The sequence below is a fragment of the Gracilinanus agilis genome, chromosome 4 (assembly GCF_016433145.1).
Source record: "Gracilinanus agilis isolate LMUSP501 chromosome 4, AgileGrace, whole genome shotgun sequence".
Lineage (NCBI taxonomy): Eukaryota > Metazoa > Chordata > Mammalia > Didelphimorphia > Didelphidae > Gracilinanus > Gracilinanus agilis.
In genome coordinates, this window is record NC_058133.1 from 234,692,132 (window position 1) to 234,719,634 (window position 27,503).

Below are 27,503 nucleotides of genomic sequence, written 5' to 3' on the forward strand. Positions count from 1 at the left end.
GATGTTCCTTATCCTTACTTCCTTTCAGTATCATAAGAAAAGCATTAACAAGCAACCTGTCTATTTCACTGACCAAATATGTTGTGTAAATTATGAAATCTCTGTGCTTTTGCTTATCATGTGCCTATACTTGTTCATGGTTATCTGCACTTTGCTTTGGACTAGGAAATAACATTGGCCTTTTCTTTCCTTCCTTATCCTGATTTCTGAAAAAAGGAGACAACCCCACCACAATTAAGCACACATGTAGTAAGAGATCAAAGATAAGATTGGAGAGTTTTTTAGAAGTCTGCAATGGTTCCTTGTGCCACATGCAGGTATAGCAAAGACCATTTTTGGTGGTTTTAATTTTTAATTCTAAGTCTTAATTTCTCAATCTAGAAATAATTTTTATTTTTCCCTCAAAAGGATAAGGGTATATGTAAAACACTCAAAGTGGTTCAGTTTAGTTGTAATATAAAGTGCATGGAGGAAATTGATATTCATTAAGGAAGCAAGTGCTGACTGGAATCAAATTCTGAAGGGTTTGGATAGTCTGGCTAAATAATTTATATTTTATTTGGTGAGCAATGAGGAAAAATTGACCTTTTGGGCTTTGAGCTGAGATTGGGCCTATGTATCAGGAGCACTGCTCTGGCAGCATGGTGAAAGAGGGACACTAGAAAGAGAAATTAGTGGGAGCAGAAAAGAGTATATGTATATTCTTTTAGAAAAGAGGTGCTAAATAAAATCATGATATTGCAATTAATAAGACTTCAATCAATCTCACAATTATCTGTGGAAGCAGTAATTATCACTTGACAGATTCTATTTTAAAACAACTGCATTTCAGGGCTCCCAAAGCATGTAATGGTAAGGGTTTGTTAAGTTAATTATCTTGTATAACTTTTTCATTTCTCTCTGGGGGCAGTGATGGGCAAACTTTTTAAAGAGGGGGCCAAAGGAAATGCTCATTTGTCAGTCTGTTTCTAAGACAACTCTTTCGAAGTTTCTTTGTATTGTATCCTACTCATTGTATTCATCATATTAGGAATAATGTCGCATCCCCAAAATAGAACATTTCAGGGGGCTGCATCTGGCCCGCAGGCCGTAGTTTGCCCATCACTGTTCTGGGGGGTACAGTGGGTTTATCAACTAAAGCATAATGAAATAAACTTAGGTAAGCAAGAAGGAAGTGAATGCTTACATTATTCATCTGCTTAGTATTAGCAAGTATACTGTAAAACACACCCAAATCTTTTCACTTTTGGGAAATGAAATTTCCACCTGAAAAAGGCTGGGGACTACTTCCAGATGCAAACTGAGCTAAGGAAAACAATATAACTTTAAAAAATATAACTGGCAAATACTTTTCATCCAAATATGATATGCCATTAATTCTAATTTTATGAATTTCAAAAATAGAAGAGAAAGACAAGATACACTACTTAACAATTTGAAATCAAATTCAAGAATAAACTGGTATCTGTCCCAATTTCCATAGTCCTTTTATTTTCATTTTAGCAGATACAAGTTGGGTTAGAAAAAAAAAGTTGGCAGGGGCCTTAGTAATCATCTAAGTCTAAGCCTAGAGAAATTTAGTGACTTGCATGAAATTATGTTAGTGGCAGAAATGGGGGTAAAACATAGATCTAATGCAATGCTGCTCATTCATAGATGCTTTAGATACAATACCAATCAAATAAATGCCCTGGGAAGACTGCTTTTTTGGGGAAGGTGGGTAAATTATTTCTTTTCTTTTTTTTTTTTTGGAAATTAATTCCTAGACACATATCTCTAAGTTGCAATACAAATAAGATGTTTGCCACTGACTGTGATTTGCCATAAATTAGGGCCCTTAGGCTTACCACCACTTCCTGCTTCCTCACCAGACTTTTAGAGGCACTTCCCCCATTCCCTACATTGCCAAGACTAGCTCTGTAAGTGCCAAGACCTAGGGCAAGGGTTCCAAATCTGGGGATAAATTTCAGGAGGTCTACAAATTTGGAGAGGAAAAAATTGACCTCTAGTTGAAATTTAACATTTCTTTCAATTATTTAAAAATATCTTTCTGAGAAGGGTCTATACATTTTATGTAACTTCCAAAGGGGTCCATCATACATACACACACCACAGAGTTAAGAATCTTTGATCTAGAGATATGAAACTTTCTAATCATCTGCTGGCATCAGTGGACCTCTTGCCTTTCACTGTCAGCATATTTCTCTTACTCTTCTCATCCCACTGAGCGTGAACCCTTGAGTACTAAAGTACAAACCCTGTTAATGAACCCCCTGCTACCTGGTCTATAATTTCTTTCTTTTTCTTTTTTTAAAACCCTTACCTTCCACTTTAGAATCAATACTATGTATTGGTTTCAAGGCAGAAGAGCGAAGTGACTTGCTCAGGGTCACACAGCTAGGAAGTGTCTGAGGCCAGACTGAGCCCAGGACTTAGGAGTTAGACTCTAGGTCTAATTTCTATAACCTCACAATCTCCAGAATTGCTTGTTGTACCTTCTACTGTGTCCTCCGGAACTCTTACTCCATTAATAACAGACTTCTTAGCTACAACATCTGCATCATCATCATCTTCATCTTCTTTATAGCTATTATTTTCTGTAGTACTCTAAGGTTTGCAAAGTACTTTAACTATTAACTCAATTTATCTACACAGCTGTCCTGTGAGGTAGGTGTTATTATTACCCCAATTTTTCAAATGAGGAAAACTGAGGTACAGAGAGATTAAATGACTTGTCCAAAGTCACTGGGACACTGAAAGTCTCTGAGCAGTAGAATAAGATGGTCAGAACTGTGTCTTAGTAAGATCAATTTGGAAGTTATGTGGAAGATGAACTAAGAGAATAGAGAAACTGGGAAAAGAGAGGCTAATTAGGAGGCTAGTCCAGGTGTGAAGTGATAGAGTTCTGAGGGTAACTCTGTGAGTGGAATTCCATACATTCTCTTGTTTTAAATCCACATGCTGATGTGAACTGGAATGGCCTCCAGGAATTGATGCAGAGTGAAAGGAGCAGAACCAGGAGAACATTGTACACAGAGATTGATGGACTTCTCTAGTAGCAGCAAAGATCTGGGACAATTCTGAGGGACTTATGAGAAAGAACTATGGGAGTAGAAATATAGAAGAACAACTGCTTGAACACATGGGTTGATGGGGATATGATTGGGGATGTAGACTTCTAAAAGATCACCCTAGTACAATTATCAATAATATGGAAATAGGTCTTGATCAATGACATGTGGAAATGCGCATTGGCTATGGGGGGTGGGGTGGTGGAGGGGATAGAAAGAACATGAAGCATGTAACCATGGAAAAATTTTCTAAAAATAAAAAATAAAATAAATCGACATGCTGAGACCCCTGGTGTTTCCTTTCTTGACCATCATGACAAGTTTGTTTAATTTCTTGAATTCTCTCTCTCTCTCTCTCTCTCTCTCTCTCTCTCTCTCTCTCTCTCTCTCTCTCTTGTATATTGTGTATTGGTTGTAAAGCAGAAGAGCAGTAAGGGTAAGTGGTAAGGGCTATGCAATGGGGGTTAAGTGACTTGCCCAGAGTCACACAGCTAGGAAGTATATGAGGCCAGATTTGAACCTAGGACCTCCCATCTTCTAGGCCTGATTCTCAATCCACTGAGCCACCCAGCTGCCCTTTCTTGAGCTCTTTACTTTGATTACTCAGGTCTTCCTTATTGATCAGAATCTAGATGAAAAAGAATAGTTTTCTTTTTGAAAAATAAAATTATCATCAAAACAAATCCAATTTCTTAGCTGCTCTGCTTTTAGGAAAAAAGAGCTCCGGCAGATGCCTTGATAACTGAAGTCCCCTATCATTAATTACATTTTGCTTCTATGCCAACCTTTGTGATTGATTGGCTGCTGAATTTACTATTTATTTCCTCCTGAGTGCACTCTTTTATATGTTGTTGTCCATAATAATTAGTTTTTTCTTCCACTGATCCTCACTCAAAAGCTCTCCCTATCATTTTTCTTAATTCTAGTGGATTTCCAAAGGAACCAATATTCCTTATTACTTGATATCCTATCCCTTTTTAATCTAATCTGTTATTTCTGAATATGAATTCTCTACCAAAGTTCAACTCTGACACACCTTATTATGACATGGAGATGACCTTGAAATAGGAAAAGCTTGTGAATGGACCTGAATGCTGCATCCCATAATGAGCCTAAGCTAAACTCTTTCAATTTAGTATTTCCCAAAGTCCTATTATTCGCATGCAACTGGTGGCATAAACACAAAATGGCTGTCCTCATCCTTTAGATCAGTGGTTCCCAAACTTTTTTGGCCTACTGCCCCCTTTTCAGAAAAAATATTACTTAGCCCCCTGGAAATTAATTTTTAAAAAATTTTAATAGCAATTAATAGGAAAGATAAATGCACCTGTGGTCATCACTGTCCCCCTGGATCGCTGCAACACCCACCAGGGGGCAGTAGCGCCCACTTTGGGAATCATTGCTTTAGGGACAGAATGCAACATATAAGTAGATAGTGCATATGGGAGAATTTCAGTAGAGCTACAACTAAGGGCTCAGAAAGATTTCCTGTGGAAGTGATACTAGAATCTTGAAGGATCTAGAGAGTCTAAGATGCAGGGATGAAGAGGGAGTATATAAAAATATATGGGAGGTGGAAATAAAATGTCAAGTTGGAGAACAAAAAGTGTAAGAATCTGGCTCAAATGGAGGCTACATGAAAGAGTAATGTGAAATAAACCTAGCTGCAGAGTGATAAAAATTCCTTGGCAACTCCCTAAAGTCATCTATTGCCTTTGAGAGGGGTTGCAATTTATATTGGTAGAGAGAGCACTTCACTCATGAAATCAGAACACATCTCACTAAATAAATCATCATTTATACTGATGATTGTGTATTTCCTTTCATGATGAAAAAATTTTAGTTCACTATTATTTTTTCATTTTTTATTACTATTCTGTGTATTTGTATGTAGACAACTGGGTCTATTGTATAATTACTGCCTTTTCCCCTGGATATGATTTCCTGTGACAAACTGTCTCAGGAAGGATTGGTGTCCATTTAATGTCATACCTGATACTTACTGATATCTGGCTTAGCAGTTTTCTCCCTTTCTTTCCATTTTAAAGGCCTCTTGATCTCATCAACAAGTTTCTAGGCAAACCACATTTTTAACTGTCCCCAACATATAAACTACATCCCTTGCTGAAAGAACATCATTCTTTTTCTTAAGTCATGGTACAGAAATACAAATTTTGTTCTCTGATGACATGACTATATCATGATCATTATCTTTTTTCCCCCATGGGCAGGAATTTACTTGGCTTTAAAATTGTATTTTATCTTTATTGAGTATTTTATCAATTGTGTTTTTAAAATTAAATTAAATTAATTAATTTTATTTTTATTTTTTAATTTAATTAATTGATTTAGAATAGTTTTCCTTGCTTATATGATTTAGGATCTTTTCCTCTCCTCTTCCCCTCCCAACTTCCCCCTTAAGCCAACGTGTAATTCCATTGGGTTTTACATTGATCAAGACCTATTTCCATATTATTAATATTTGCATTAGGGTGATCGCTTAGAGTCTACATTCCCAATCATGTCCCCATTGACCCATGTGATCAAGCAGTTGTTTTTCTTCTGTGTTTTTACTTCCACAATTCTTTCTCTGGATGTGGATAGTGTTCTTTCTCATAAGTACCTCAGCCTTGTCCTGGATTATTGCATTACTGCTAGTAGAGAAGTCTATTATATTCGATTGTGCCATAATGTATCAGTCTCTGTGTATATGGTTCTGGTTCTGCTTCTTTCACTCTACACATCAATTCCTGGAGGTCATTCCAGTTCACATGGAATTCCTTCAGTTCATTATTCCTTTGAGCACAAAAGTATTCCATCACCAAGAGATACCACAATTTGTTCAGCCATTCTCCAATCGCAGGGCATCCACTCATTTTCCAATTTTTTGCTACTACGAAGAGCGCAGCTATAAATATTTTTGTAGAAATCTTTTTTCTTATTATCTCTTTGGGGTATAAACCCAGCAATGGTATGGCTGGATCAGAGGCAGTCTTTTAGAGCTCTTTGGGCATAGTTCCAAATTGTCATCCGGAATGGTTGGATCAATTCACAACTTCATCACCAATGCATTAATGTCCCAATTTTGCCACATCCCCTCCAACATTCATTACTTTCCTTTTGTGCAATTTAAAATTCTTCTAAGCCCTGGGAGACTACATCTCCCAGGACTCCCTGCTACAACTTCCCCCTACACCTCCCACTTCCTTTGTGGGAGGTGTTGGAGAAAGTATAAAAGAGAAAGTTTGGCGCCTTTTCTCTCTCACTACCCTGGAGGCTCTGTTCTCTGCTCTCTTGAGCCTAGAGGCTGGCTGATTCTCTCTGATCCTGGACTCTCTCTACCCAGGAGACCCTTTCCCCCTACCTAACCTTTCTCTTTCTAATTTAAATAAAAAACCTAGCTATTCTAAAGCCAAAGTTGCTCTCTGATCTTTTATTTGAGCCCCAAGGTCAAAACCGCTATCTTCCTTTCCCTTCCTCTACCTTCCTCTCTTCCTTTCTCTCAATTCATCCCTTCCTTCTACCTTCCTCTCTTCTCTCCCTCATACTTTGCTTTAATTTTGGCCAATCTGCTAGGTGTGAGATGGTATTTCAGAGTTGTTTTGATTTGCATTTCTCTCATTATAAGAGATTTAGAACACTTTTTCATGTGCTTATTGATAGTTTTGATTTCTTTATCTGAAAATTGCCTATTCATGTCCCTTGTCCTTTTATCATTTGGGGAATGGCTTGATTTAGCTCCTTATATAAATCTGAGACCTTTGTTAGGTTTTTGTTATAAAGATTTTTTTCCCAATTTGTTACTTCCCTTCTAAGTTTGATTGCATTGGTTTTGTTTGTACAAAACCTTTTTAATTTAACATAATCAAAATTATTTATTTTACATTTTGTAATGTTTTCTAACTCTTGCTTGGTCTTAAAATCTTTCCTTTCCCATATATCTGACAGGTAAACTATTCTATGTTCACCTAATTTACTTATAGTTTCCCTTCTTTATATTCAAGTCATTCACCCATTCTGAATTTATCTTTGTGTAGGGTGTGAGACGCTGGTCTAAACCTAATCTCTCCCCTACTGTTTTCCAATTGTGCTTTTATATTACATCCATTTCTTAATATATCCTCCCTTCCCATCCCAAAGGATGAGCCATCCTTTGTAACAAAGATCAAAAGAGAAAGGAAAAAAAGCTGTCTAGTAAAATTGGACATTATCAGACAGTACAGAAAATATTTCTCACCTCTTCTCTGTGGCCAAACTTAGTGATTATAATTACACAGCATGTGATTTTTCTTTTTTCTCTCTCATTTATGTTTGTACTTTACATCTATCATTGTCATTATTATATATATTGTTTTCTTGGTTCTGTCTGCTTCACTTTGCACTAGTTCATGTATCTTGTAATATTTCTCTGAAATCTTTACATTATTTTATAATACAGTAATTTTGATTGACACTCATGTGCCACAAATTGTTTAGCCATTCCCCAAATGATGGTCATCTACTTTGTTTCCATTTCTTTGCTAGCTTATCGTATATGTGTACTTTATTTCTGTTTATGACCTTCTTGGGGAGCCCACTGGGATCTCTAGGTCAAAGTGTATGGATATTTTAACCTTAACTGCTGCTGGAAGAAATAAATATAGTATATCTCTATAGGTTGCTGCAATATCTCAGTTTCCTCCAAATTTGCTGAAAACAGATCCTCAGGTCTCTGTTGTTCTTATAGATAACTCATGTTCCAACATGACATACTGCTCCAGATCTCTTCCACAAGGATTGAAGAAGTTTTTCTAGTTTGCTTTTTTTTTCCTCTCAAAAGGACTGCTCGGATGTATTTGATATGCAACTAGTATCTAACACGTTAAAAGTCAACAGAGGTCGAGTTCCACTATTTTCTGCAAGAATGTTTAATAAAGGGGCAGCTGGGTAGCTCAGTGGAGTGAGAGTCAGGCCTAGAGACAGGAGGTCCTAGGTTCAAATCCAGCCTCAGCCACTTCCCAGCTGTGTGACCCTGGGCAAGTCACTTGACCCCCATTGCCCACCCTTACCAATCTTCCACCAAGGAGCCAATACACCGAAGTACAAGGGTTTAAAAAAAATATTTAATAAAGAAATTAAACTTCCAGGCATTTTGCAAAATCTTGTCTCTTTATAGCACCACCATTATATTCATATTAATTAATAAGAAAAAAAAGAAAAACAGGGTAATAACACAGCCTAATTAACACCATTTATTAATAATAAAATTATAACTTTTCAGCACATTTTCTAACACAAGGTTTTAGATCTAGTTATAGATTCCAAGTTGAAAGGGCTTGAGAAAACAGTTTCACAGTCATTTGTATTAAGCACAGGCAGAAGAATGGTAAAGATGAGGCAATCAGGGTTAAGCCCAGGGTCACACAGTTAGAAATGTCTGAGATCAAATCTGAACTCAGGACTTCCCATTTCTAGGTCTGGCTCTCTATCTACTGAGCCACCCAGCTGCTCCAAGAAGATCCTTTAAATAAAACAGATATTAGGTATACTTACTGGTGCCTGTGGATCATCCTTTTCATAATCTCTACTGTGTGTTGGCTTTTCACATAGTAGTAGTAGATTTTAAACTCATTAAATTTATCATGTATAACAAAATGTTTTTCTGCTTTGTGTATACTTAGTCATTTAGTAGTTCCCAGTTGTGGTGGCTAATCAGAAGGAGCAGATTGTGAGAAAGGACATTACGGGTTCTTTGAAGTCAGTAGTATTCATGTGGGCCCTTTCAGCAGGCATGTAGTATTGTTGTCAGTCATGTCCAACTCTTCATGACCCCATTTGGGGTTTTCTTTTCTTTTTTTTTTAAACCCTTACCTTCCATCTTGGAGTTAATACTGTGTATTGGCTCCAAGGCAGAAGAGTGGTAAGGCTAGGCAATGGGGTCAAGTGACTTGCCCAGGGTCACACAGCTGGGGAGTGTCTGAGGCCAGATTTGAACCTAGGACTTCCGTCTCTAGGCCCGGCTCTCAAACCACTGAGCTACCCAGCTGTCCCCCATTTGGGGTTTTCTTGGCAAAGATACTGGAGTGGTTTGCCATTTCCTTCTCTAGCTCATTTTACAGATGAGGAAACCGAGGCAATCAGGTTTAAATGACTTGTTCAGGATCACACAGCTAGGAAGTATACGAGGCCAGATTTTAACTCGGTGAAATGAGTCTTTCTTGATCCCAGGTTCTGTGCTTTATCCAACTGTGTCACCTAGCTTCCCTATGGTACATAAGAAATGTAATAAATGCTATCTGACTATTTAGTTAATAGTTTGTGTACTGTGGCTCCTCCAATACTTTGTTCCAGAGCACTATACCACCCTTCTCCACAACAAGCTGACTGCTTCCAGAGGACTACAGAGAACTGAACAAAGTTGTCATGCCTATCATTTAAGTTGTAACTCACTTAGTTAATGTGGTGGACCAAATCCCCTAGGGAGAGTGGCAATGTGGTTTTCAATGCTTTTTCTCTATTTTTGTAGCTGAAACTAGCTAAGAGCAGTTTAGGAAAGAGTACAGTATTCCTTCACTGTCCTTCCCCAGAGCCATCTGAACTTGCTCTTATATTGCCACAGTCTGGTGGGCAGAGGCATCTCTTCTTGAAGGCACTGGGGGTATAGTTCTACACTGATGACATAATGTTGACCAGGCCAGATGAGACTGCAGTGGTTTAGGATTAAATGGTGACCCATATCAAGGAGAATGGGGGAAATGAAACAAGAAAAATCTAGGAGAAAGTCCACTTAGTATAAGTTCTTGAGAATACAGGATAAAAGAACTCAATTTAGAATAAACTACTGTCACTGGCTTCCCCACAATCTAAAAAAGAATCCCCAAAGCTTTCTGGATTCTGGAAATGTTCCATTTACTGAGTCATCTGCAAATCTGCTTTTTCTGAGTGGAGTGCAAAATAAGCTTTAGCCCTGGAAGACTAAAGTGGGTTTTCCAACAGTCTCTCTCCCATGTCCCTTATGACCCTCTTGAGTTCAAGTTTGAAAGGAAGGAGATCACAACTTGGTAGTAATCCCAAGTCCCTCCAAGAAGGTGAGGGACATTCTTTACAGAGACCTCATGGAAGGAGAAGGTAAAGCTTTAGCAGAAACCTCTAAATAGATAGTTTGGTATCTGCTGTCTGATAGAGGGGTTCTCGAAAGGGGGAAGTTTTAACTAGTAGATCAGAGAATACTAGTGGGAAGCATTATAGAGACAGCCTATAGAGATGACCTTGCTGTGTGATAAATTATTATTTATTGTGCTACAAGTGTCCATGATGTGATTCTAATGTTCTTGGAGTTATCCTTTCTTGCTCACTGTTACCACTTTACACAAGGAGAATAAAAAAAAATATATGTCCCATCATTTGCATTGTGGCTCTGATTCATTATCACCAGTTTGCATTAGGAAACCCCTTGTGAACTTCAAAGATTTGGTATCATTTATAACATGGACACTTGAAACCTGAGACTTCTTCTGAGGAGGGAAGGAAAAATCTAAGACCATTGACTTTTGTTGATCTTATTTTCTTTTTTCTTTCTCATTATGGCATCTTTTTTGGGAGTGGGACATCTGTAAATTTAAAAATTATTTTTTTTTTCTCCTTAGTACTGTCCATGCATGGAAAGTCCTAAAAGTTTTCCCCTACAATATGGGTTGGGCCCATTTCCTATCTCTGCTCCCTCTCCTTCATTTAATTTCCTAAAAGGTGACAAAGCTTTCCCCAAGGCCTGATTCTCTTGAAGCATCTTCCTAGTCATATAAAGGTACAAAAAATCTTATTCATGTGGATGCCTCTTAGACTTGGTGGGTGCCTGAGATCATGAAAGTGATCATGTCCTCTCCAGCTGACCATTTCCATAAAGAAACCAGGAAGGCCTCAGATACCAAAGGTAGTGCTATTTGGTGTTATCTTTTCTATGCTATAACTAAATTAATATTAAAAAACTGGATTCAAAAGTATTTAATTTCATACCATTATCAAACCTGAGAGTCAGGTCTAGACTTAACAGCACTCCATTTTCAAACTTCACTATTTTTATTTAGGGGCACCATCAACATTTCAGTTGCCCAGATTCTTAACCATAAGCATTATACCAACCATTTCCTTTCTCTCCCCAAATCTAACCAGTTAACAAACTTTGCCATTTCTACTCTACAACATCTCTTGCATTTGGTCTCCTCTTTCTACTCATATGAATACCACTTTTTTTCAGGTTATTAAGTTTAAATTATTGCAATGACTTTGTATTGATCTTCCTGTCAAGTTTCTTTCCTTTCTCCAAAATACCTTCCACACTGCTGCCAAAGTGAGTTTTCTAAAGTGTAGGTATAACATGTCACTCTTCTTCTCAATAAACTTTGATGGTTCCCTTCTGCCTCAAGGATCACATGTAGATACCATCTATTAGGTGTTTAAAGTTCTTCATATCCTGACTTTAACCTATATTTCCAGCCATTTTATGTATTATTCCTTCCCTTTCATAATCTTTGGTCTAGCCATTCTCCAACTGAAGGACATACCCTCATTTTCCAGTTTTTTTTGCCACCACAAAAAACGCGGCTATAAATATTTTTGTACAAGTCTGTTTATCTATGATCTCTTTGGGGTACAGACCCAGCAATGGCATGGCTGGATCAAAAGGCAGGCATTCTTTTATAGCCCTTTGAGCATAGTTCTAAATTGCCATCCAGAATGGTTGGATCAGTTCACAACTCCACCAGCAATGCAATAATGTCCCAATTTGGCCACACCCCTCCAGCATTCATTACTCTCCCCTACTATCATTTTAGCCAATCTGCTAGGTGTGAAGTGATACCTCAGCATTGTTTTGATTTCTAGCCATATATTTTTGCTGTTCCTCATTGGACTAGCTGTTTTTCATGTCTTGGATGCCTTCCTTTTTCACTTCTACCCCTCAGAATCCATTATTTCCTAAAAAAATATGCCTTAAATATTGTTTTCTGTATTAAACTTTCTAGCTGCTACATCATCTTTGCCACTTTAATGGTATAAAGTGAAACCAGAAATTTTAAATTTAATTTCTTTATCATTAGTGATTTGGAGTGTTTTATTTTGTATATAATATATGTGATCTCCTTTGAGAGAATGTAAGCTCCTAGAAGACATAGGCACAGTGTACTTGGCACACAAAATTCTTCTTCTTTTTTTTTTTTAATATTTTTAAAAAACCCTTAACTTTTGTGTATTGGCTCCTTGGTGGAAGAGTGGTAAGGGTGGGCAACGGGGATCAAGTGACTTGCCCAGGGTCACACAGCTGGGAAGTGTCTGAGGGCGAATTTGAACCTAGGACCTCCCCTCTCTAGGCCTGACTCTCAATCCACTGAGCTACCCAGTTGCCCCAGCACACAAGATTCTTAATAAATACTTATTGATTATAATGATGCATTTTTAAAGACCTAGTCAGTGGAGAATATTTGTACTTATCTCTACTGAAATTTATCCACTTTTAAAAGAACGGCTTTCTTTATTATTTATTGGGATAAATCAAGTTCATTATAGATCTGATGAACATATTCTTTAGGATTTCATCAAAGTCGACAAAAATAGATAATGAACAAAATGGAACCTGATTGCTCCTCACTGGAAACTCCAGATGTCTTTGCAGGGTCACTAATAGATATTTTTGGGTATATTCCTTGAGCCCAAGCTTTATATAATCAAATTCAGTTGGTGTAACCAAGGAATACCAAAAACCATTAAAATTTCAGATATCAAGTTATAGATCTTAACTTACATGCCAAATTTTTTACTAATAAAGATAAATGCACCTAATGTGATGTAAACTATTCTTTTCATACACTTAATAAACTGATGGTACAATTTATATTAAGGGCAGAACTCTTTTGTGCTTTATGATATATTAAGTTATGTCCCTCTATAATTCCATACTTGTACTCAATATTTACACTACAATCCCATATCCCATTAATGTTTTTGTACCAGATCCTACAGTGAGACAATTTATAAAAGGAGTAAAACTATGTGCACCAAACTTGGTCCTATAAGTTTGCAATAGATAACATGCAGTAGACTCTCTCTCTCTCTCTCTCTCTCTCTCTCTCTCTCTCTCTCTCTCTCNTGGTTTAAGAAAGAAATGGAGTTTCAAACAGCTGAGAGAAAGTGTTAATTTCAAATGTTGACAGTTTAACCATTTTCCTGTGACACTTAACTCTTTCTGGGTGTGGCAGTTTGACAGTTGGTCTCTGGAAGTTGACAGAGTCACACAGGGGGACCTCTATCCCAGGGCTGGAGAAGGTAACATCTTTGCCTCTCTCTCACTGTCTGAATGAAAGACCTGAAGGAGAGTAGTGGTTTTTTTTTCCAACTTGGGAAACACTATTGATTATCAATTACTGTTTATAGATTGATTAAACTCTGAGAAGACCAAAGAAACCCTGGTCTTTTGTTTGGACTCTGAGTCTGTTAAGGCTCAGAGTCTTAACTTGATTCTTGTTGAGATTCAACCAGCTAACCTTTGTTATTTTTATAACTTGAAGGCAAAGTTAAGAATTATAAGGATAATAGTTTTAGTTTTATTTAGAATAGTATAAATTTAAGTTAGTCAAATCAGGGAGCATTAGTGTAGCCTGTGAAACACAGAAGCAGTTAATTGCAGAACCAGGAAGTTTTTTTTTTAATTTTTTTTCTAAAACCCTTACCTTCCGTCTTGAAGTCAATACTGTGTATTGGCTCCAAGGCAGAAGAGTGGTAAGGGTGGGTAATGGGGGTCAAGTGACTTGCCCAGAGTCACATAGCTGGGAAGTGTCTGAGGCCGGATTTGAACCTAGGACCTCCCGTCTCTAGGCCTGACTCTCAATCCACTGAGCTACCCAGCTGCCCCCAGTAGATTCTTTAGAGGTGAGATTAATATCCTTTTAAAAACACAACTCTCTGTGTTAAACATGGTGAAATTAAATCTAGAAAACTGTAAAAGTTATTTATAAAATAGCAGTTCTAAGGTCTCAAGTAGAAAACACTTTAAAATTAAAAAATTGTAACAAGAAGTACTTTATATTACAACATGGTAAAAATAATTGTCTTATTTATCCAAACACAAATAGATGCAAAACAAAAATCTCTATGACTGATTCTTATTTTCACCATCAGCACAGTGGCCAGATTAATGATTAGAACCAGACATATGCTATGCAAGATAATAAGAAACCCTATATTAAAAGATGTATCATTATTTATATAGTAGTTACGTGATTTTTCTAGATCAGGGTTAAAAAAAAAACATATTGTGCTTCTCCCCCTACCTCCACTTTTGAGAAGATATCGATTAACATCCTGGATTGTCGTATTAATTGTAGGTCCAGTGGGGACACTTCCTGGGGTGACATCAGGATCATTCTCAGGGTCAATATTCTGAAGTCCTTTCCATGGCACTCCAGGTTGAAATTCTATTTATGACAACCAAAGTAAAAATCTATGTAATCTAGTAATGTAATTTCTTTTCAACATAACTTTGAATATTCTGATCCTGCAAATGTACTTAAAAAAAGTTGCATTGTTACCTCTTCTTTGAATACTATAGTCACTCTCTGCAATGAATACACTTTTGTAAAAAAGAAAGGGTAAAGGAAACCATCAAACTATTGACTGTGACAGCATATTCTAGTCTGTATCTCCAGTAGACTATAGCTCCAGAGAGAAGGGAAATGTATCCTATCACTTGTTCTCAGGGTTTGAGATTGTCATTAAAGTTATTTTTATTTACATTATTGTAATTACTACATATCAGAATTCTCATTCTACTTATTCTATATCAGTTCATACAAGTCTTTCATATTTTTCTGAATTCCTCACATTCCGACGAATGTCTTTCTTATGGCACCAAACTATTCAATCAGATTCATTATACCATTCCAATCAATGGGGAAAATTTGTTCTCAGGTTTCTGCTACCATGGCTGCTCTATTTAGGTATCTATGCTTAGTCATGGGATCACTTGGCCAAAGGGTAAAGTTCAGCAACTCTTCTTAAAATGACTGCAAATTGTTTTCCAGAATGGTTGCACCATATTTCAGTTACAGTTGGGTCTGTTTTTCCATTGCCATTATAATACTTATTCCTATATTATTTTTGTCACTTTTATGGTATGAAGTGACACCTACACTGCTTGAATTTAACTTCTTTTATTATTAGTGATTAGGAGCATTTTTTCATATAATTGTTGAACATAATTTTTCTTTAGAAAACTGTATTCATATCAATTGATTATTTATCTACTGGGGAATGAACCTTATTCATATGTCTATATATCAACTCTCTTTATTTTGATTATCAGATTCATTTAAGAAACTTGATATGATCCCTTACTTTCTCTCTTAGAACTGAAACTAAATATCACTTCCAAGGCAGAAGAGTGTTAAGTTCTAGGCAACTAAGATATGTGATTTGTCCAGGGCCACACAACTAGGAGGATATGTCTGGCAAGGTTTGAACCCAGGTCCTCCCATCTCTAAGCCTGACACTCTATCCATTGAGCTACTTAATTGCTCCAATATGAACATTTCTGCCCCACTCAACAGTTTCTCTATCTTAGCTGAGTGGATTTTGTTTAGGCAAACATTTTTTTTATTTTATATAACTAAAATGATCTATTTTTAGCTTATATAATCACTTTTATTCTCATTTCATAAAAATTCTGTCCCTCAGTCAGAGTTGTCAAAGATATCTCCTGGTATTCTTTAATTGTTTTCTGACAAGGAAGTTTCTATTTAGGCACAATACCCATATATCATGAAAAATATTGGCCTAAATTTAATTTATGTAAAATCGCTTTTTCTTGGTGAATAGGAAATCCATCCTCCAGTTATGTATATCCTTGAATTTTTCCAACTCTGGACTGCTCTGTTCAACTCTTTTTGGGTACTATCTTTGTCTATTATGTTTTAACCAAAGCAATTTTTCATAACTACCAATCTGTTTTTTGGGGGCATTTCAGAGTTTTTCAATTAATTCATGAATCTTATGGAAATAACTAACTTGTGTCACAGACATTAGATTGCAGCAGACTTAATTTAAATAAGAATCCATACACAGTGGACAGAATATAAATTTTCATGTGCTTTACTGATCTTTATCAAAGACATCTAATACTTATTGGCTCCCGCTTAAACTAATTTAGTATGGTATTATTAACTAGAGGACAAATAAGGCCTAAAGTTTCAAATGTGGTCAAAAACTTTCCATGAAAACTCCAAGAGATAATAGAATAGCAATGTTTACATAATTCACATTAGTTCAGTACTTGATTTGTTTGTTTTAAAGCAATTACCTCTGGGCCTTTTCTCCCTTTTTTAGTTAAGATATAGTTAGTATAGAGGGATCTTAGAATTGAATCTTCCTTCACTCATGTAGACAGGCAACTCATCTGTAACTTATGGTCATAGAGAGTTACTTGGGGCAGTGATGTCAAACTCAAACAGAAACAAATCCTATTCACCCTTACTGAGTTAGAAAATTTAAGTTATTATTATTCATGATGTATTGTATTTTTGTTTATTTTGTTAAATATTTTCCCATTAAATTTTAATCTGGTTAAGGCTCCTTCTAGAGGTCTGCAGTCACAGAGGGCCCAAATGGCAGTGATTTACGTACTGTGCTGTGACTCAGGTAGTATGTTCCAGAGGTAGGACTTGAATATAAGCTTTCTCTAATCTCTATTTTATGTTGACTCTTATTAGGTCCTTATTAGGTGTGAATCTGGCTATAGAAAAATTGTTTTTTTTACCTGGTGGCCAGTTAATGCTGGAACCATTTGAAATTTTATCATTATCAGATTTGGCACGAGACCAGCTGTGAGGAACGGCTACAGGAGGGCTGGCTGGTGATTCATTGTTTTGGATTAAATCATACCGGCCATAAGAGTCATCAATGGAGGACTTACCCGGAGGCCCAATGCTTAAGCCTCCAGGGATAGCACCTGTAGTGAGAAACAAAAACAGAAGAACCAAATAAATCATACTACACAAGTTGTAAACCCCAAAGCCTGTCTTGAGATTTGGAACTTTGCTCTTTCATAATGTCACCTTTTAATTATTGTAAAGTCAAGCCAATAAGCATTTATTAAGCTTCTCCAATATACCAAGTAATGAACTAGGGGAACACTGAAAGGAAGATGGTTCTAGCTCTCAAACTCACAGCTTAATCAAGAGGCAACAGGATTAAGCTCACAGCTTAAATAAGAGGCAACAGGAGGATAAATAAATGGAGATAATCAATAATAAGAAAGCACTAGTATTAGGGAAAATCAGGAAAGACGTGCTGAAGAAGGTGGCATTTTAACTAGAACATGAAGGGTGTTTGGGATTCCAGGAGGTGGGTTGGGAGGGAGAGGATTTCAGGCATGGGGTAAGCTAGTGAAAAAAGCATGGAGACAAAAGATGCAGTGTCTTGAACAAGGAACAACAAGGAGGGCAGTAGCACTAGAGTATGTGGTAGGGTTTAAGGAGTAAGAAAACTGTAAAATGTGAACAGAGGATTTTATATTTGATTCTGGAGATGTGACCCATTGGTGGCAACTAGGTGGTGCACTGCACTGGACTTGGGAGTCAGGAAGAGAGGAAATACAATCTGGCCTTGGATGTTTCCTAGCTGTGTGGCTCAGGCAAGACATTTAACCTCTGCCTACTTCAGTTTCCTTGTTGTAAAATAGAGAAAAGAATAGCACCTACCTCAAAAGGCAGCAAATGAGATTTGTAAAGTGCTTAGCACAGTGCCTAACACATAGTGGATGCTTTAAAATTGCTATTCAATTTCTTTACTTTGCCTCTAGACTTGCACTTTAGGAAGATCAATTTGATGGCTGAGTGGAGGATGGACTATAGTGTGGGGAGCCTTGAGACTAGGCAGGCCAACTGAGAATCTATTGCAGTAACTCTGGCACGAAGTGATGTGAAGGCAGTGGCAGAATAGAGAAGGAAGCATATAGGAGAGAGGTTGCAAAGGTAAAATCAACAAGACTTGGCAACCAATTGGATTCTGTTGTTGTTTGGGTGGTTCGGTCATGTCTGACTCTTTGTGACCCCATTTTGGGGCCTTCCTGCCTTCCTTCCTTCCTTCCTTCCCCCCTCTTCATTCATTCATCCATCCATCCATTCAAGTTTTTTAATTCATTATTCATTCATTCATTCATTCATTCATTCATTCATTCATTTAAAAAACCCTTAGCTTCCATCTTGGAGTCAATACTGTATATTGGCTCCAAGGCAGAAGAGTGGTAAGGGTAGGTAATGGGGGTCAAGTGACTTGTCCAGGATCACATAGCTGGGGAGTATCTGAGGCCAGATTTGAACCTAGGACCTCCCGTCTCTAGGCCTGGCTCTCAATCCACTGAGCTACCCAGCTGCCCCATTTGGGGTTTTCTTGGCCCCATTTCCTTTTCCAGTTCAATTTACAAAAAAAAAAAAAAAAAAAGGCAAACAAGGTTAAGTGATTTGTCCAGGGTCACACAGCTATTAAGTGTCTGAGACCACATTTGAACTCAGGTCTTCCTGACTGTAGACCTGGTGCTCTATCCATTGTACCACTTAGCTGCTCTATTACTTTCTCTAAAGCACCTATTTGACACATTTTCTTCTCTCCGCAAGCTTCCCATTCCTTTAAAGCTAAGGACCTCACTTAATACAGAGGTCACTTGCCATGAACTCCCTTTCCTCTCCTCATTCCCAACATCTTGAGAATTTCTATCATTATAACTCATTCTTTTTCTTTACTCCAGTCTTTGTTGATGAGGTGGCCCTTCTCACCAAGTACAAGTGCCAAATCATCTCTCCCCACTTTCTCTAATTTCTCCTGATGCCAATAAACATGTTGCCTGTCTTCCTGATCCTTAAAAAAAAACAAAACCCTTCACTCTCAAAGGAAAATCTTATATTTCTTCTTCCTTTCTTGGCTGAACTCCTAGGAAAAGCTGTTTATTTTCATTGCCTCTATATTTTACCCTGCCAAACCTCCTCTAACCTCATAACTTTGCAACCTGGCTTTGGAACTCACTTCAAAGTTGTCTCAATTGCCTAATTTGGTGGTCTTTTTCAATTCTTATTATTCTTGACCTTTCTTGTAGTATATGTCAACTACTGGATCTTTTCTCCTTTCCTCCTTTTCCCTGACTATGGACTCTTGGTTCTCCTACCTGACTGTTACTTCTTATTTTCCTTTGTTGGTTCATTATCCATATCATGTCCCCTGACTACGGGTTTATCCCAAAGGTTCTGATCTGAGCCTTCCTCTCTTCCTTCTCTATATTATCTCATTTGGTGACTTCATCTCCTCCTGAGTTTAATTATTAACTCTATGTAGATGTCTCCAAGATGTAGGCCAAAATGTCCAACAGGTAGATCAGTGATTTCCAAAGTGGGTGCTACCACCCCCTGGTGGGTGCTGCAGGGATCCAGGAGTGTGGTGATGGCCACAGGTGCACTTATCTTTCCTATTAATTGCTATTAAAATTAAAAAAAAAATTAATTTCCAGGGAGCTAAGTAATATTTTTTCTGGAAAGGGGGCAGTAGGCCAAAAAAGTTTGGGAACCACTGAGGTAGATGGTGATGGAGACTCAAACCCCAGCTTTCCCCCCTGAGCTCCAGTCCTGTATCACCAACTACTTACTGGACATTTCCTGTAGGTATCTTAAATTCAACACATCTATTAAGGTTATCGCCATCCTCACCCAGGTTCATAACTTTGGTATCCACCCTCTATGTTTGACCCATTCAGCAGCTAAATCTTATTGTTTCTATGTCCACATCTATTGTATACATCTCCTTTTCTCCACCCATACAGCCACAGCCTAGATTAGGCTTTTATCATCTTTCATCTGAATTACTAAAATAAAAAATTTTTATTCAAAGCTTTTGTGTTACATCACTTAGATTTCCTATATTGTTCTCCTTCCCAGAAATATATCCTTTATAACTAAGAATTTTGAATAACAAAAAAGGGGAAAAATTCATCAAAGCTAGTCAATGCATTGAGAAAATAGCATGTTATATGCAATCCTCTAATCATATACTTCAGATTCTTTAAAAGAGTTAATAAGAATAGGAGTATCTTTTTTGGGGGACTAATTTTATTCTTTATAATTTTGCAACATTTAGTTTTGATTACATTGTGGTTGATCTTTCCATGTACCTGGTTGCTTACCATTTTGAATCAAGTTCATGTGTTTCCACAGCACAATCATAGGCTATGGTTGGCTCAGCCATTTTCCAATCAATGGGCATCTTGTTTCCAGTTCTTTGCCAAAACAAAAAGTGTTGCTATCAATATGTTTGTGTAAATGGAGCCTTTTAAATTCCTTGATTAGCAGTGAAATTTTAGTCACCTTATTTGCATAATTCCAAACTACTTTCCAGAATGGCTGTACCATTTTACAGTTCTGCCAACAGAGCATTATTTGTGTGCCCTGTGTTTCCTCAATTGCTCTAACATTGACTAGACTCATGTTTTGTCATCTTTGCCAATTTGCAGGGTGTGAGATGAAACCTTTGGGTTGTTTTGATTTGAATTTTTTATCATTAATAATTTGGATCATTCTTTCACATTGTTGTTAACAGTTTGGAATTCTTGGTTTCAGAAATATTTGTTCATGTCCTTTGACCAGTTTTTAAAAAAATGGACATGATTTCTGGTCTTAGTTGTTTATCTCATTAGAAATGTATGACACAAAGATTTCTTTTGTTCAGTTAAACAATTCTCTTATTCTAGATGCATTAATTTTTTTTGTATATACAAAAGCATTTCAATTTCATGTAATAAAAATAATCTATTCTATTTTTGTAACTGCCCCATCCTTTGGTGAAGAATTCATACCCTGCTAATACACAGATCTGACCAAGAAACTCTTCTACTCAATCTTTTTTAATGGATCATTAAACTTTTGGTCTTCACAATTTATCTCAGATATTTCTTCTTCTCTCCACTTACACTGCCACCAGACCTTTATTACCTCTTGCCTGGACTATTTCTAATGGCCTCTTCATTGGTTTCTTTGCTTTTGAGTTTCTCCTTAATCCAATTAATCCTTCACTCATTTGTCAAAATCCCTTTGGAAAAAGTGGTTTTCCTAAAGCAAAGGTTTGACCATGTTACCTATTCAATAAGCTCCAGTGGCTCTTTATTACTTCTGGGATCAAATATAGTATCTTTCATTTGGAATTTATGCTCTTCAACTTGCCTCTTCCTAACTATTCAATCTTGTATGTTCCTCCTTTCTACACATTGTATAATCCAGATAAATTGGCCTTCCTGCTCTTTGTGCACAACTCTATACTTCTTGGCTCTGCTGTGCTTCTGCACTGGTCTTATCCCATGCCTGGAATATTTTCTCCTCTTATCTCTGCCTCTTCACTCCCTTGAAGGCTCAGTTCAAATCCCAGTTTCTGTAGGATGCCTTTCCTGATGCCCCCCTTGCTACTGGTAACTTCTCTCCAGACTACCGTTCATTAATTCATCATAAGCTTCTTAACGGCAGGGACTTTTTTGTCTTTCTTTGTATCTCTGACACTTAGCACAGTACCCAGAACATATCACATACATAACAAATGCTTTTTTACTGATAACTTAAGAATACTTTTTCTGCTCACTTCTGCCCCTCAGAATTTCATTTCCTGCAAATTCAACTCAAGTGTTATTTTCTACATGAACATATTCCTAAACTTAAAATGCTTGTTGATTTTTTATATCTTTCATTCAATTTGGCAATGTTAAAGATGTGGTCTTTTATAAAACATCTAGCAAAAACAGATTGCTCTTTCAATTCCTTCACTAAAAATGTCATCAGTGTGCATTAAAATATATATTTTTTATATGTAAGTGGAAGATAGGCCAGTAGTTGTGAATATCCTCTTAGTCAAAATTTTTTTTGTTATTAATAAAGTCTGAATGTCACCCCATATTTTTGGTACCTTCTAAAGTATAGCATATTTGGTTTGTGATTTCTCAATGGTTTTGGAATTGTGTCATCTCCAGTACAGATGGCCTCTATATATCCTTGGTTTAATACAGTTGCTTTCACAATTTTTGTTTTTATTTTTACCTCCTCAACAAGAACGACCAGGACTATGCTCTTAGCTGGTATGATGAATCTATTGTCCTTGAAGGTGAAAAAAGTTTGTCATAAAGTATCATTCATTTTCATTTTTCTCCTGTCCTTCCAGTTTAATCTTTAGGATTATTTTGGGTCTCTTGGCAAACTTTCTTTAAACAGGTTTTTACCTTCCATTCTGTTATTCATCATTTCCTGAGGCAATACTACCTATTGCTCTACCATCACTTTCTTCAAGCATTTATAAAATAGTTTATGGTATAAATTGCTGTTGCTTTTGGCTGCCATCTATTTCTACTTGTCTAGTAAATCAAATGTTTGCTAAAGCATTTTTTGACTTTGGATTTCCATATTACCAGGTTGTTTATGTTAGTTAAACTTCTACATGAAATTATTGTAATTTGTATTCTTTGTTGGTCTATTCATTTTTCATTATTAGTAACTTTCTTGTTTGAATGGATAAGAATTAAGTTTAAATTTTTTTTCTCATGATTTTCTAGTTTTGTACTAATTTTGATCATTTCTCTAACAAGTTTGTATATCCAATTCAACCAGTAATCAGTTGATTGTCTGGAATCAACTCAGTTGATTCAGGATTGACTTCCATAGGAGTTAGAATCACTTTCTGTCTGTAAATACATAATCGGTTTTTTTTTGTCTATTATTTGGTGCTTGCCATGTCTACTGGTTTTTTGCTTGAAGAAAATGTTCTTAACACATAGGCATGAGGTTTCTGTGTAGTGAACAAGTCTTTGTCTTCTCTTTCATTTCTTATTCCAGATCTATTTCCCCAAAATATATATTTTACCATCTTTACATTTGTGTATTGTATTGTGGTGTGTGTGTGTGTGTGTGTGTGTGTGTGTGTGTGTATCTGTGAGAGTGAGAGAAAAAAAAAGAAAGAGTGAGGGGGGAGAGGGGAGAGAGAGAAAGAGAGAGATTTAGAGGCTCTAAATGATCTACTAAGTTATTTGTGGAATTTCTTAACCTCTTCATTTCCTCCAATGGAGGTTTGGTTCATAAATTGCAATTATTTTCATTGTGGTCTTTTTACAAATACTTATTGTGAGTCTGAAATCCAAGAAGTATCATGAAATAATGTTTCTTGTTGCTTTTGGGTATGTGAAAAGATCCGCATACTCAATTCTTTTATGCTTCTCTCCGAGGAGAACCCTGTGAGCTATCCTTCTATTTAGTCATAACATGTTTATTTCCTCCAATTTGGCTTATAGTGAAACCATCAAGATTGATATGATTTAGTTGTTATGCTCACATGTCCACTTATTGGTTACTGGACAAAGGATATCACATTTATACTTTCAACTTTACAGATAGCTAAAAACTGTGATTCTTAGAACTTTTTCCTCCTTTTCAACAACTCTACTTCCATTACAGGTTTCAGGACTGAAGACTATATTGTATTTGTTTCTTGGGCTGTGATGGCCAAAGAATTCATTGCTAAATGGCCAGCCTTGTGGTAATTTGTATCTTTTTAAAAAAAATCTGGTCAGGGGGCAGCTGGGTAGCTCAGTGGATTGAGAGTCAGGTCTAGAGACGGGAAGTCCTGGGTTTAGATCCGGCCTCAGACACTTCCCAGCTGTGTGACCCTGGGCAAGTCACTTGACCCCCACTGCCTACCCTTACCACTCTTCCACCTATAAGTCAATACACAGAAGTTAAGGGTTTAAAATAAAAAAAATAAAAAAAAAGTCTGGTCAATGCAGAATGGATATGATTTGTTGCTTAGACAGACCCCAATTGCCTAGCCCTTATATGTTCTGCTTGGGAATCTACACTTGGTATTAATTCTAAGAGAGAAGAAGAAGGAGGAGAAGAAGGAGGAAGGAAGAGGAAGGAGGAGGAAGGAAGAGGAAGGAGGAGGAAGGAGGAGGAGGAAGGAGGAGGAGGAGGAGGAGGAAGAAGAAAAAAAAAACTTCAGGGACACTTCTATGCCATGAAAAGGCACTAAGGTACAACTTTTTGGAGGCATAATAATAGTAATAAAAACCACACACATTTCTGATGAAGCATACCATGCTTGCTAGGGTTCGGATCAAGTGGAGAAGCAGCGCTGGACAAATTATCCATTGAATTGGGGTGTGTCCACTGAGGAAGGCGAGACTGGGACTGAGAAGTGTCCTTCACTGATAAACCACCAGTAATGTCCATGCTGTTTACATTCATGTTTGGGTTCAGTCCAGCTGTAACAGAAAGTATATTACATATATCTCCTATAAAGACAAAGTATTAGTTTTATTTTAAATTGGGGAGGGAACACAAATACTTTTTAGTTTTAACTTAAATCTCTAATTGATATTTAAAAATAAACAAGGAATACCAAGTTTTACCTGTAGCTTCACTTTAATGGGATTAAGAAGTTAATTTGTTCATTTTTTTTAATACTCATAATCTTAATATCTAAAGTTAACTGCAATAAGTAAGTATCCTTTGGATATGCATTTTTAGGGAAACAAATACTGAAAGTGGAGAATTCTTATGACAGAACAAAATAGTCTAAAGGTGGATCCAGGAACAGCAACTTCTGTAAAGACGGATATTCTAACCAACTGCCACCAACTGGGTTGGCAACCCCGTCTAGCTGAAACAGCAAGATACTTTGAAGAAGAGATAGCATGAGCGTGTAACAGACAAGTATAATCACCTCTCCTGAGGTCTGGATGCAGATCAGATAACCCAGGACTCAACCCTTGGTTAATAGTAATATAATAATAGTAGTAATAGCCTTGGGTAATAGTAGTGTCCCCCAGACCACTCATCACACTATCATCACAGAAGAGAGAAAGCATTTCAGATGTGGGTCCAACTGCCTCACCACCATCAATACTGATACTGATCCATTGCCACCAAAGCACTGGTAAGGAGTGATAGCACAGGGTCCATATAGCCATCATTCTAGGAAACAAACCTTGTAGAGATGTGACTTGACAAATATTTCTATGACTGCTTATAGCCAAAGCCTACAGCAGACCTAGAAATAAAGGTTCTTGCCTTCTCAAACTCATTCACACTGTCAGATGGTTCAATACCAGAAACTAATAATTTACCAGAACAAATTACATTAAAGATATTGCATTATCATGTTAGCCCCAATACTCTAAGGATCATGAGATCTTTTAGGTGGTAGCTATGGATAGGAACAAAGTGGACAGAATGTTGGTCCTGGAATTAAGAAGACTTTAGTCTCAGACATTCAATGTGTGATCCTAGGCAAGTCACTTAACCTATTTGCCTCAGTTTTTCAAGTGGAAAATGGGGATAAAAACAGCACCTACTTCACAGTGTTGTGAGGATCAAATGAAATATTTATAAAAGTGCTTAACATGGTGACTAGCACATATAAATTTTATCGCCTTTCTTTTATTTTCCATCTGACTTACAGCTTTGAAACCATATTTGTTATTTCCACCATTAGATTGTGAGTATCTTAAGAGCAGAGACTATTCTGCTTTGTTCAGAACACTACTTTGCATATAGTAAGGACTAAATACACATTTTCTTTCATATAGTTTCTAGGAAGTAAGGAAGCATGTCAAGTTGAGAGGACTTGTGAAATTGCAAGAGCAAACAATCACAACAGGTTAAATATAAGCAACAGTTTTTAAGAACACATGTATGGAAGATGGGTTAATGTTCTATAAATTCCAGGCAGAACACTATTCTTTAAGTCATAAAGACTGGTCTAAGAAGGAAGTAATTTAAACAAAATGTCTGCCAAAGGCTGAGAACAAAAATCTGAGGACATGAGCAGCTTGGTGTGGTAGAGAATTAGACTGGGAATCTGGAGAAATCAATTTCCCTATCCCTATTTCCCTACACTATCCCTATTTCACTGTGTGCTTGACCCTACTAGGGAAGTCACTTTCTGGGTCTCAGAAGCACCTTTAAGTTCTATGGATTAGAAAATAATCTTTCTAAATGAAGGAAAGGCTGTAAAACTAGGCTGTAAATGAAGGAAATATGATTATGCTTTGGTGTTAATTTTGATACAAGACTGCTTACTATTTCTTGAACAAGCCTTGCATTTTCTGCCTCTGGCTTTGTCTGCATTATTCCCTCCATTAAGAATGTTCTTCCATCTCCAATTCTCTCTGTCTGGCGGCTGCCCTTTTGTTGAGGGCCAGCTCCAATGTTACCAGGGAAAAGCTCTCTGATCTTCACTATCAGAAATAACTTCTCCCTTACTATACTTGGAGCTCTATCATATAAGAGATCACAGGATAGAAAGCTAGAAGGGTCCTTAGATATCATTTAGTCCTGGGGTTCTTAATCTGAGGTTTGAATTAGTTTTTAGAAAAGATAACTTGTTAAAAAAATCTCATTTATTTTGTTCTTTTAAAAACATTATTCTAAGAAAGGGTCCATAGACTTTACCAGACTAACAAAGAGGTCACATGACATACACAAAAGGTTAAAAGCCCTAGATCTAGTCCAACTCCATCATTTAAATGGAGAAAATTGAGGTACCGAGAGGTTTTGGGACTTGTCCATGGCCATCTGGGAATATGGATCAGAGCCAGGATGTGAATTGGGCCTAATCTTGTGACTTCAAAGCCCATTTACTTTTTATTCTTCCACTCAGTCTCTCAAAATAAAATTTCCTTCATTCTGATAAGGAAACAAATTGAGACCAGATAAACCAAGTGATCTGTCTACTAAAGATCACACAGGCAGTAAACAACTTTTCACCTGTACCACACACCAGCTTATGATAAAAAAATTTAGAGATTTAGTGGTCCAGTCTACTTCTTTTTAGATATGGAAACTGAGGCCCTGAAAAAGTTACTGACTTGCCCTAAGTCATCCAGCTTCTCTAATTCTAAAGCTGACACTCTTTCACCTCTACCAAGCTGTCTAGAGATGAGACAGGCACTTCTAGGCTGACTTTTAGACCCCGAGTTTCCATAAATTCCCCTAGATTATAACCAGAAAGCTTCTACCAGCTTTGAGGGAATTAGTAAAACAGATACTTGTATGCAACATTCCTCAAAAGATCTCATCTTTTACCTACCTTCACAGGGTTAAATTTAGGGTTGACTTCTACTTGATCAGTAATCACATTACACTGATTCTTTAACATATACCCACCACCTTGGTTGTCTTGGTTTGACAGATGTGATACTTTGTGCTTCAGGACACTGCAACTTCAGGTGCCCTGTGTGTCAGTAAAGATAATAAGTTTTCTCATGAATGTGAGGAGATCGGGTTATATATGGACTTTTCTCTCTAGAGTCCTTCTTTCAGGATAAATACTACATTTAGAATTATGCTCTTTTAATTAGAATAGGTATTAACTTGGGGTCCATGAACTTATAATTTA

General features: G+C 36.9%; 1 protein-coding gene across 1 annotated transcript in view; it reads right to left on the reverse strand.

Annotated features, from left to right (window-relative positions):
- TNRC6C (trinucleotide repeat containing adaptor 6C) overlaps positions 1 to 27,503 on the reverse strand; it is a 176,268-nt gene that overhangs the window by 7,733 nt on the left and 141,032 nt on the right. The window contains exons 15-17 of the mRNA XM_044675761.1: positions 24,199 to 24,366; positions 16,852 to 17,043; positions 14,372 to 14,515 (exon numbers count right to left, since the gene is read on the reverse strand). Coding sequence (XP_044531696.1) covers positions 14,372 to 14,515; positions 16,852 to 17,043; positions 24,199 to 24,366 — 504 coding nt within the window. The remainder of the gene's footprint in view (positions 1 to 14,371; positions 14,516 to 16,851; positions 17,044 to 24,198; positions 24,367 to 27,503) is intronic.